Here is a 12,136-nt window from a genome sequence, read left to right as displayed (position 1 = left end):
TCTGTCTTCACATGGCTTTCCCTTCAGTGCCTCTAGTGTCCAGTCCTTTGATTTCTTATAAAAACACCCATGAGTGGACTTAGGGCCTATTCCATTTCATTTATACCTTTTTTGTTGTTATTATTATTTGTGTGTATACATGCATATGTGGTGTGTACATGTTCATATGAGTATGTGTGTCTGCATGCATGTGCATGAGCAGGCTAGAGATAGATGTCAGGACTCGTCTCTGATCACTCTTTACCTTATTTCTATACTTTTGAGACCGGGTCCTTTATGAACCCAGATCTCACCAGCTCCCCTAGGCTGGCTAGACAGTGACCTCTAGGGACCTGCCTGTCTTTGCTTCTCCAGTGCTGTGGTGACAGACATGCACCATCCCACTTGGACTTTACGTGTGTGCTGGGGATCTGAATTCAGGTCCCTATGTTTGCACGGTGAACACTTTGCCAACTAAGCCATCTCTCCAGCTACTGAAGGCACATCCTGCTAGTCCAGGACATGCTTACGTAGTCATCACACCTTAACCACACCTGCAGAGCCCATTATTCCCAATAGAGAACTCCCACTTTCTTGTTTCCTCTTAGTGTCCCTTCTCAAGTCCCCTCCTCATCTGTGACCTAACCCAGCTTCAGGCTCAGGTACTAAGCTAACTGGGATCTAGGCAGGGCAGTGAACATGTGTTCCACCACAGACTAAGATACTTCTCATGCTCTTTACAGAAGTGTCCCATCGTTCACCATGGCATGTTTGGCTGCTCATTGCAACTAGTATTAAGTCTAATTTACTGGATATTGCCAAGGTGGGCTGAAGGGTGGATCCCATCCAACTCCCCCAGAATGGTACTGGTAAAACTGGAGGCCATGAGCTAGGTAGCAGATGCTGTGGATCCCACATCTACCACGGTCCATTTAGAAACAAATACACCCATGCAATGGGAGTGACCAAGGATATGAGCTCTCCTGGATTCAGGAGAACCTTGTTTACCTTTGCCTGACTTGGTCACTGTTCATATCAGTTCCTAGTATACAGTTAGGTACTTTAAATATTTGTTGGATAAATGACTGAAAATATCAAACCTAATTTTTTTTTTTATTTGCTCCCATTCTTCCCACAGCTGAGGTTCCGATAAAATGGTTGGCCGCTTACTGTTCCACGAAGGCAGCTTTGACCATGTTTTCATCAATCGCCAGGCTGGAGCTTTCCAAGTGGGGAGTCAAAGTTGCTATCATCCAACCTGGAGGTTTCCAAACAAGTAGGTACCTGAGACTGAGAGCTCTGTGATGTTCACCGTAAGGGGGACCCTGACATTCCTCTTGGTCAATTATGACATGCATCGGCCCCTCCAGGGTTGTCAGAGATGAACACAGCCAGGCATTAGGCATGACAACTTATTTCACTCAATAGGAACTAAGTTCTAAACTGATTGTGTATATGTCATTTGGGTGTTTTAAATATTTTATTTTTATTTATATGTGTGCATGTCTGTCTGTTTGTGTGGACACACACATGTGTGCAGGTCCCTGGGGAGGCCTGAAGAAGATGTGGGATCCCCTGGAACTAAAGTTATAGGCCATTGTGAACCATCCCATGTAAATGCTGGGAGCTGACCTCTGACCCTTGGCAAGAGCAGGAAACAATCTTAACTGCTGAGTCATCTCTCAGGCCATGACTTGGCTATTTAAATGGAGCTGAGGGAGTGGGGAGAGCAAGGCTCAGTCAAGTCAGGCCATTACAAAAGCACAAAGGCTTGGTCGGTGTGGAGGGGGATGATGTCATGTTAGGACTCCACCCCTCCACAGAAGCTGGGAGACAGGCCTGATGCTTCCAGAGCCTTCCTCGAAGGAGCAAGCTCTCGGGGCCTTGAGTTGCAGGGCGTACGTATACATACAACTGAGCAACCTTTGGAGTAAATGCTCCAATTAAGAACGGCCGAGGGCCGCCATCAGGGGTGTGTTCGCTAGGAAAGTAGTGAGTTCTCTGGCAGAGAGCCTTCTCAAGAAGGTATTTGGGAGGGCTTACATCTTTCTAAAATAGGGCCGGATACAGCTAATGCTGGGCTAGAGTACGGTCAGTCTCTTACTGCAGGAGTTTGGAGAGAGTTACCCCACGCTCAGTGGGAAGGTGAGCTTCATCTAACCTTTAAGAAGCAGGAGCCTTCTCTGGATGATTCTTTTCTGGGCTCCTTTCCTGGAAGTGAACGAGAGGGCTCAGAAGCTGTAAATAAACTAGAAGCCATATTGAGTACAAACCTAGCTCCTTGAACGCCCACTCTTGAATTTCCCCGAGTCCCCTTCTTCCCTGCCCAAGATTTATTTTCTCTGTGAGTGCACAGCAGCTCAGAAATGACCCGAATGGACTCTCCCTGATTTTCCTGAACCACCTTCACCCCACTTCCAATGTGGTGTCCATCAGCTTCTTGCTGGGCTCGTTCATTTAAACTTGGAGATTGCTGCTAAACAAACTGAGCAGATGCACTGGGTGACATCAGAACCCATGTTCTCCCTCCAAGATGGCTTCCTTCTCTGTGTTTTGAAAACAGTATTTCCTTTCTCACTCCTTCAGAGATCAGAACTACCCTCTTCCATCCTGGGAGATGCTGCCCTTGCCCCTCCCCTTTTTAATTTCTGAACTCTGGGCCAGGACAGAAGGTCCATCCCTGTTTTTTTTTTATTTCCTGGAGCATAAAACATTTAATTGGTCATGTCAGTGAAGGTGAGAGAAGACGGCCAAATCAAGATCACACACCGAAGGTGTTGCTAACTACTGAAGAATAAACCCTAAAGGCGTCCGTGTCAGGCCAAGGGCACAAGATAAAAATCTATGAAGAAAACCTGAACCTTGGGCTGGAAGCACCTGACAGACGGGAACCTCACTGTGATGTGGAGGAAGCTTAGGAACCAATAAGAACATAAAAAGGAATATTAACCATATTTGAAATGGAGAGAGGATGATGTCTGTGGAAGGGTGACTAGTTCAACATCCCCAGCAGGGAGGTAGGTTGGGGGAAGTTGATAGAGAAGAAGAGTGGAGCAAAGCTAGACCAGAATGGAAGAGAAGAATGTTCTAGAGAGGGGAATGCCAACGGGAGCTGGTGGACCAAGGAAATGCTACATTGCGCTTATATTTTTTACATTTATAATTTGCGCATGTATGTTTGTATGCATAGGCACCCACATGCTATGGCATGTGCTTGGAGATCAGAGGACAAGGTTTGGGAATTGATCCTTTTTCCTCCCACCATGTGATTCCTGGAGATCTGACTTAGGCTGTCAGACTTGGTGCCAAGTGTCATTACCTACTGAGCCATCTTGCTGTCCCTGAACTGGACTTTGACACCTGGCGGTAGGACCGAGGGTTAGGTTAGGCCCAGGGGCCAAAGGAAAATTCCAGCATATCCACCTAAGGCTCCCTTTGTAAAAGGGAGCAAGCTGGTATTAGGTTATACCTTAAGGGATTCAGAGAAGTCTTGCTGCTGACATTTCTGGGGAGCTGCTTTTGGCAGGCACAACACCACTTTCTCTCCTACATGCTGGGGTAGCTGACCTTACTGTTTCCATGAAGGACTATATCATGGACATAGGCAAAGGTGGGACACTCACCATTTAACAACTTAACACAAGCATTAACAAGCACATATCTTTCCCAGCAGAGCTAGTCCATAATCCTTTGAATTGCCTCCACAATTCATCCTGGCCTCCCCAGTTGATTCTGGATCCGAGTCTCCCCAGAATCTGAGCCTCCTTTGCTTCTTGTGTTCCAGACGTTGCAGGCTCACCTGACATTTGGGATAAAATGGAGAAGGAAATTCTGGATGACATTTCACAAGAGACACAGGATGACTACGGCCAGGACTATATCCATACACAGAGGAGTTTTCTCCAGACCATGAAAACCAGATCCAGCCCAGACATCACCCCTGTGCTTTGGGACATCCAGCATGCCATTTCGGCCAAGAACCCCTCTTCGTTTTATACCCCAGGGAAACTGACTTATCAATGGATCTGCCTTAGCTCCTACTTCCCAACCAGCGTATTGGACTATGTTGTGCAGAAATGTTTTGGTTCAAGATACAAGCCAAGAGCTCTAAGGACGTCGAGTTAGAAGAACAAGGCCCCAGTGGGGTAGAAAATGTCACGTTCTTAGGATGAAAGGGAAACCTCTTATTAAACTCATTTTCTACCTCAAATTCGTAGTTTGAAACCTGTTGGTTCCTTTTGCTGTAGTGGCAGGAGGGGCTGGAGAGCAACAGGGAGCACCGTGGAGGGTGCTGCTGAGACCTCCTGCCACCAGGCACCAACCAGAGCACGCTTTCCTCCCAGATGCTGGACCTTCAATTCTAGCCCACTTCAGGACAGTGACTATAACAATAAACCAAAACCCACAGCAGGTCTCCCTTTCCCAGCACATGTAAGAAGTGTGTTTATACCGTACTGAATTCTATTAAGTGTGCACTAGTGTTATTTCTTAACAAATCAATGGGACCTACCCAAACAGATCATTACTTCTTCCTCAAAGATGCTAACAACTACCTGAGTCCTTAGCAAATATACGTTTACCTTTCCGGTACTGGCTAGTTTTGCTGTAACACTGATGGCCGTAGATCTGGGTGGTGGCCCCTTAAGGTTGAGGTTGCTGTGGCAGTTTTATTTTTATTTATTTTTGCTTTGAGATGGGTCTCATGTATCCCATGCTGGCCTCAAAAATCACGATGTAGTCAAGAAATGAAGGATGGCCTCAAACTTCTGATCTTCCTGTCTCTGCCTCCCACACGCAGTCACGATGCCCTGCTTGAAATGTGTGTGTGTGTGTGGGGGGGTGAGACACACAGAGATTATGCATGTGCTTGTATGTGAGAGAGACACAGAGTGCGTGCTTGTGTGCGTACAGGTGCATGAGGGCCCGAAGAAGACAGCCAGTGTCTTACTGCATCGCTCTCTGTCTTATTCCCTTGAAACAAGGTCTCTCACTGAGCCTGGAGCTTGAGGCCACAGCCAGCTTTTTATGTGGATGCTAGAACCTGAACCCACATCCTCATACTTGTGCAGTAAGCACTGTTAGCCGCAGGGGTATCTCTTCAGCACCCACCATCTAAAGGAGTGTGTGCGGCGCTTGCTTCTGCTTTCCATGGCGGAGCTCTCTGCAACACGCATTGCTCCTCAGCAGCGTCTTACTCATTGGAAAACTCTTTCCAAACTGGAGTCTGTCCTGCCCGTCTCTGTCAGCCATTTCACTGCGTTCACAGACCCCTTGTCAGGAGGACACGCTTGCTGAGAGGTTGTCTCCTTTGCTTATCCATAGAAAGCAAATTCTTACCAGGTGTGAATGCTTAGCGTCTAAGGGCAGCGAGTCCATGGGGTCTTCAGGCTCTCCTAATCAAGCCTTCTCACTGTTCTGCCACGTATTCAGGAACGTCCCCCAGGGAGTCTCAAATACCCCAATCATCAACAAGGCTTGGAATTAACGTCTCATAGCTCCTCTTAATGCTACCTTGACCTTTTCCCTCAGATCGCTAGTGTTCTTGAGGTGATCTAGAATGGTGAGTCCTTTCCAGAAAGCTCCAGAGAACCACCATTGACAGCAGCTGTAGCCTCATGAAATGGATTCTTATTTTGAGACAGTTTTGTTGTGTTATCCAGGCTGGTTTCCAACTCCAAGGCTCAGGAGATGCCCTTACCTCAGGCTCCTGAGTAGCTGGGGCTATGCACAGCCACCAGGGTGCCCTTCTCCCTAAATTGTTTTTATTAAATGATGACTCCAACATCAGAAATACTCCTTGATCCAGGGACTACAGGATGAATAGAGTATCGACATTAACACAATTTAATCTCTTTGCATAATGGTATGGGCCTCTATGGTGACCAGGCACAAGCCAGTAAGCCGTTACATTGTGAAAGAAATCCTTTGTTTCCCCTGAAACAGGTAAAAAAAAAATGCTGATTCCTACAGTAGATCCCTAATTTCATCCAGTCCCTCAGGGTCTAGACTTTGGGATCAGAGCAAGTAGGATAATAGTATAAATTGCCTTCTATCTAGCGTGCATAGGAATTCCGCCCTGGATCATCAGGCGACTTTGTTATTATATTGCAAAGGGCAGAGGTAACTGAGTGGGGAATTTGAGCTACCATCTCTGGAAGACCAGCAAGTAGCTCATGGCTTTTGTGCTAAGTGACCTGAAGAAACTCGGAAGAGTCACGATCTTTCAGTGAAGGAAGTGACAGGTTAAAGGAAGGGGCCACCTTCCTGTCATGGATGATCGCCACTTGCTCTCCAGAGGACAAGCTACATGGGCTAGGAGCTCTTTACCTCACAGGGATGGGCTGTTAAGCTCAGCAGGTATTGACAGTTCCGTGTTGAGTGAGGAGCTAGGGAGGGGATGGGGACGCAACCTTAGCTACCTCAGCTGTTAGTGACCTCTAGAGGTCATTTGGTCTGTCACACAATCAAGAGATAATTCTAATGGGAAAACTAGAAACCCAGGAGGAGAAGTGAGCATCTCTTACTTCATCCTCTGCCTGACACACGTTATGTGCGGGGTTTTATTACAGTGTGCGGGCAGCTGTCAGGAAGAAGACCTCCTGGCACTCCCTGTGACACCTTCCCCCAGGCTGCCCCTTCCCATGAAAGCAAGGTCATCTGCAGGAACGGACGAACCGCGCCAGTGTGTCCATGTCTTCTCCTTGAGACGTTCTTTCTCCATAGTTACGCCGTGTTCAAGTTGTCAAAATGTCTTGTTTGGAAATTACACTCGACACTTATATTTCTTTGGAAAATTGGGGGAAAGATGGCTCATTAGTGTTTCAAATAATCTAAAAAGAACGGTAATTCTGGGCCATCATGGGCCTTTCATTCTTGTCCTCGGTGAAATGATGAAAAGGGACATAACATTCTCCTTCTCGGGGCAGCTGTGAATAGAGAGCTGAACGAGATTGTGAGGTGACAGGGGCTGGGAGTGGGGGCCGCTAATGCACAGGGAAGGGAGTGGGGGCGTCTTGACCCATCCCTGTCTCTTGGCGGCCAGCGTTTCCTTTTTCATAACCGAGGCTCTAATATCCATGCTGTTCAGAGATGAGAGACAACCTCACATCGCCACATCATGAAGCAGCAGCACTGAGTGAGAAGCTGTGGGGGTGGGGAGGGGACCAAAACCAAAGAGGCAGCCTGATGCTCAAGTGCTAAGTAGGCAAGACACAGAAAAATACAGTTGGCCCTTTCTATCTGTGGGCTCAGCTACCTGTGACTGAATGTATCCAGAATCTTTTTCTTCTGTATTGAACATGCAAACCCTTTTCCTCGTCACTACTGCCTAACTAACGGCAGAGCACAGAGCGTAACTTCTGTCTCCGTAGTGCGTTAACTGCACGGGGGCATTCTAACTCGTCCAGATGCAACAGGAAGTGCATTGGAGAGTGTGCACAGGGAACATGAGAAAAATTGCTCTTCTGAATGAGGTGATTGACAGTTGTTATCTATGGGAGACAAGGACCCCTAGTGAAGTGGTCATGCTCCATAGGTGAAGGGGGCAACTGTAGGCTCTTAAGAATGAATAACCACCAAGACAGTGAAAACTGGAGAATAACTAGTACGAGAAACAGCCCAAGATGGATGGTAAAGGGATTTTCTTTCTTAAAAAAAAAAAAAAGATGTACTGTATAAACAACAATCAAGAGAAAGCGGATGTATGGTTTGGATTTTGCTGTCCCCCAAAAGCTCATGAGTTAAAGGCTTGTGAGTCTGGTGCTATTGAGAGTTGGGGGAAAGTCTATGAAGTGTGCTCCCATAAATACATATCAGACCTCCAAGGCTCAGGGAACATCATAGAAGGGGAGGTGGCAGGGGTATAAGAGTCAGAGGACAGGGAGGACCTGAGAGAAACAATGTCCCCTGGACGTGGTGGGACCACAGCTCATGGCTGCAGAGAGAGCTTACAACCTGTTTCCTTTAAGTTTGTGCCTGTGCTCCAGTGAGTGGCCTCACACTCCTGCATATATCGGCAGCACAAATTGGACTCAGTGGGTTATAAAAACAAAAGAACGTGAAAATTGGGAGGGAGTTCTGGGAGGAGTTAGTGGGAGGAGTGGCGGGTAAATACAAAATGCATTGCATGTAGGTATGAACTTCTTAGAGAGAACTATAACAAATATTATATTAAAAAAGAAGTTTGCTCTAGTGGTAGGCCTCAGATCAACAGGAATATGCCCTTCTCTCTCTCTCTCTCTCTCTCTCTCTCTCTCTCTCTCTCTCTGTGCGTGTGTGTGTGTAAACTGTAGGAGGCACAATCCCAACCCTTTCTCTTTTTAGTCATGAAGCTGGTAGTTTTACCCTGACAGGTACCCCCGCCATGTGTTGCTTATCACAGGTTCAAAGCAATAAGGTCAACTGATTATTGATCAGAAGCCCCCAAACCATAAGCCTAAACAAAAATTTCCTTTTTATAAGTTGATTGTCTTGGGTATTTGTCATAGTCCTGGAAAAGATGGCTAGCCTAGTCAGCGTAGCTCTGCTAACACCAGGCAGACAGAGTGAACTCTGAGGCTGGAGAGATTTCATAACTTCCTTATCCGCTCATAAATTTTCTATCCTATGCAACCTGATCAGAATGGAAACGTGCCTGCTCTGCAGGTCCTGGCTGCTCTGCCATTTCAATCTGACCAAATCACGTATGCCAAGCCAGGAACTGGCTGTATCCTTTGCCCATTTGGCCCTGAAACAGGAAGGAACCAATTTTCACTTCCCTGAAGCTGTTTTCATCTATCTCTCCCTCACCACACTCCCAGTTCCGTCTGCAAGTGTTGCTTGCTTTCTTTCTTTTCCCCGTGAGACATACTTCCTCCTGTGTAACCCTGGATGTCTTGGAACGTGCTCTGTAGACCAGGTTGGCCTCGAATTCAAAGATCCACCTGTGCTTGCCTCGCGAGTGCTGGGATGAAAGGCTTGTGCCACCATCACCTGGCACAAGTGTTTGATTTGAGACAGAGTCTTGCTTTGTAGCCCTGGCTGGCCTTGAAATTTATTCTCCTGCCTCTCCTGAGTGCTGGAATTACAGCCAGCAAATTCAGGTCTTCAAATTTCTGTCTGTCTGTCTGTCTGTCTTTTCTTTTGTTCTGCCTTCCTGTGAGTTGTTTTATTTTAAATTGTGTAGGTATACATATAGGTATGTGAGTGCAGATACCCACATTGGCCAGAAGAGGGCAGCGGATCCCTTGGACCTTGAGTTGCACCTTGAGCAGCCAGGCACAATCAGGTCTCCTGCGAGATCAGCGTCTGCTCTTCACGGTTGAGCTAGCGCTTCATTTCCCAAGTTATTCTTGAGCTTTTTCTTTGTGTGAACTGAGAATAGGAACTCTGAGAGCCCAGTAACTAGCGTTAATCATTTTATCAATTTCAAACCAGCAAGAAGAAGTTGGGGGAGGGGCAGTCCTCTGATAGCCATGCCACCCACCAATCCTGCCAGCACTGTTGCTCCTAAAATGTACAGGAATCCCTTTGCACCAGCCAGAGGGTGCAAGCGAGCTAACAGGTCTTCCTAAATAACTGTGCCCTTTCAGGCTGCCTGGGAAGCTCTGACTCAGACGTCCTCTGTGCTTAGACATTTCAGAAGTGACAGCAGCCCTAACCTGCCATGCATGGAGGAAGCACTTCTCCACTGGGCCCTGACTGTGAAGTCAGACCCAGGCTAGGACTCCAGCACCAGGCTGCAAGCTCTTGATCACAAGAAGGAGCCTTGTTCCTGGCTGAGGTGACAGACAGCAGGGTCAAGTTTACAAGGCAATTTGGTTTTGAGACGCCAGAGCACAGGTTTCATGTAGCCCCCCGAGAGAAAGTGAGGGTGAGCCCGGCCAAGGCAGAGGGACGGTTGGAGATTATGGAGCAGAGGTTGTGGCTGATTTCACATCATTTCACCGAGTATCACATAATGGGCGCCCTTGAACACCAGTTCATCCTTTCTTTCCTACAAGGAGACACCTCTACAATGGGGTGACTCTGCTCTGGCCATTGAGGTCTCTGGGGTTCTGTCTGTCTCGGGGCTTCTACATTCAGTCAAAATCGGAGTTCCTTCTTGTCCTTTCCAGACCAAGTTCCAGTGTGGCTCCAGACCGCCATAACTCCTATTAGAAATGAATAGAAGGGGGTCCACTTGAGGAGTACAGTTATAAGAATGTCTAGCTTGGTAAGGAGAGTTTAGACTGGATTTCAGCCTCTTCTCTGTCTAGCAAAGAGAGATTGAATGTGGGGGTGGTGCTGGGTTATAGGGCAGGGGAGATAAGGGGACCTGGCTGCCTAACAGTGAACGTGTGTGTGTGTGTGTGTGTGTGTGTGTGTGTGTGTGTGTGTGCGCGCATGTCACATGAGTGCACCAGAAGAGGATGTTGGATCCCCTGGAGCTGCAGATGCAGGCAGCTGTGAGTCACGTGAGTCACTCCGCGAGGGTGCTGGGAACTGAACTCAGGTCTTGGGCAATAGGAGCAAGCACCCAACTGTAGAGTCGCGTCTTCGGCCCATCTGCATTGTGTCCTTCAGAGGTGAAGGCCGCATAGTACAGAATGCTAAAAGGAACAGCTGTAGCCCATTAGCTGTTTCAGGGCAATGCACATGCAAACCTCCAGGCACCATCATTCCCCATGCTCAGTGTGGGTACAATAAATGAGGCGGATGATCCAAGTGTTATTGAGGGCACAGGGCAACCTGGATGGCCTGACCATGAAGATGGCTTGCTAGGATGTCCAAGTGTCTGCAGAGCACCCTGAGCAGATGAAAGAGTAAGTAGAAATATATTTGCTTGGGTTCAGGGACTGGAAGACCAAGGTGAAGGACTCAGCAGGATTGGTTTCTCTTTTCACCATTTTCCTTCACTTAAAAAGTCTTCTCACCTGCAGTTATTGCGTGTGTACGAGCAGGAGCATGTGCACCGTGGAGCATGTATAGAGGCCAGAGGACAGCTTTCAGGTGTCTGATTTCTCTTTCCACTGCATAGGTCCCAGGGACCAAACATGGGTAGTCAGGCTTGGCAGCAAGCACTTTTCCCCACTGAGCCATCCCGCTAGCCCGCCTGTTTGTTTTTCTCACTTCTGGAAACTGAACCCAGGTCTTTGCATGCATAGGCAGATGCTCTGTCACTAGGCCACCTCCCCAGCCCATCTCGCTGGTAGCTGAGGCTTTTACGTGGCCATTTTCTGTTCTCGTGTGGCTTTTCCTCTGTGCTCAATTGCTCTCTTTTTAAAGTCACTCCATCCTTGCTGGATCGGTGCCCACTCTATTAACCTGAACGGCCTCTCCAAAGACATTGCCATCAAAACAGTCGCATTCGGAGGCGCCGCTGGCTGCGATTCCACATAGGGAGCACAAATAAGCCCAGAGCCACCACCTTAAGAAACCATAAGAGGTGTTTACTCAAGCTAAAGACAGAACCATGTCTTACAAACACTAGTTCCACTTTTAGGTGTATGCTCGAGAAGAATGCACACCTATGGGTGCCTAAGATAGTCTACCATGGTTTCAGGAACACCGATGTGGCTCTCCTCTGACCACTCAAACGCCTGACAAAGTTAACAGAGAAGTATCCACGCGGAGGAATACTCTACAGCAAAACAGAGAAATCAACGGCAGGCTTACAGTGCAGAACACACACGAATTCCGCAAAGGCAGCTTTGAAGGCAAGGAGCCAGATCCCTACAGACGAAGGCTCTAGAGGGAGCTGTGGTGCATGGGCAGGCAGCGGCTATGTAAGACCAACCAGAGGAGAAAAGGGAAAGAGGGGGAACCACTTATGCAAAGCCTCAGACTACTTAGCTTGGCGGGCATCATGGGGCTGCAATCGCAGAGTGGGCTGTGGAAGACAAAGTAGAGATTAGAGTCTTGCGTGAGATAGGCAAGGCTGAAACGGGGAAAGGCTTGGAAGTCAATTGGGAGTTAGACAATCCGAGATAGTTGTTTTTCTTGAGACTTGAACCTCGGGCTTTGCAGAGGGCATGTCTGTGCTCTACTACTTAGCTGTGTCCTCAGGGTCTGAACTATGGAGCTTTGGTGGCTCTGCCTTTATAAACCTCTGACTAAGATAATTTGGTGCCGTACTCTGGGGATCCTGGGTATGGACCTGGCCAGTGTCCACCATCCCTGACAGTATTTAACAAAGATT

The 12,136-nt window shown here is 47.8% G+C and overlaps 1 protein-coding gene across 1 annotated transcript in view; it reads left to right on the top strand.

Annotated features, from left to right (window-relative positions):
- Nucleotides 1-4,370, top strand: part of Hsd17b2 (hydroxysteroid 17-beta dehydrogenase 2) — a 53,589-nt gene extending 49,219 nt beyond the window's left edge. Inside the window, exons 4-5 of the mRNA XM_041650402.1 lie at nt 1,118-1,255; nt 3,764-4,370. Of these exons, the coding sequence (XP_041506336.1) occupies nt 1,118-1,255; nt 3,764-4,104 (479 nt within the window). The 3' untranslated portion in view covers nt 4,105-4,370. The remainder of the gene's footprint in view (nt 1-1,117; nt 1,256-3,763) is intronic.
- Nucleotides 4,371-12,136: the final 7,766 nt, after the last annotated feature.

The sequence above is a fragment of the Microtus oregoni genome, unplaced genomic scaffold, assembly GCF_018167655.1.
Source record: "Microtus oregoni isolate MIOR12 unplaced genomic scaffold, Mior012 000004F_ref0000308, whole genome shotgun sequence".
NCBI lineage: Eukaryota > Metazoa > Chordata > Mammalia > Rodentia > Cricetidae > Microtus > Microtus oregoni.
The sequence above is the reverse complement of the archived record's forward strand: the minus strand, read 5'-3'. Positions and strand labels throughout refer to the sequence as shown.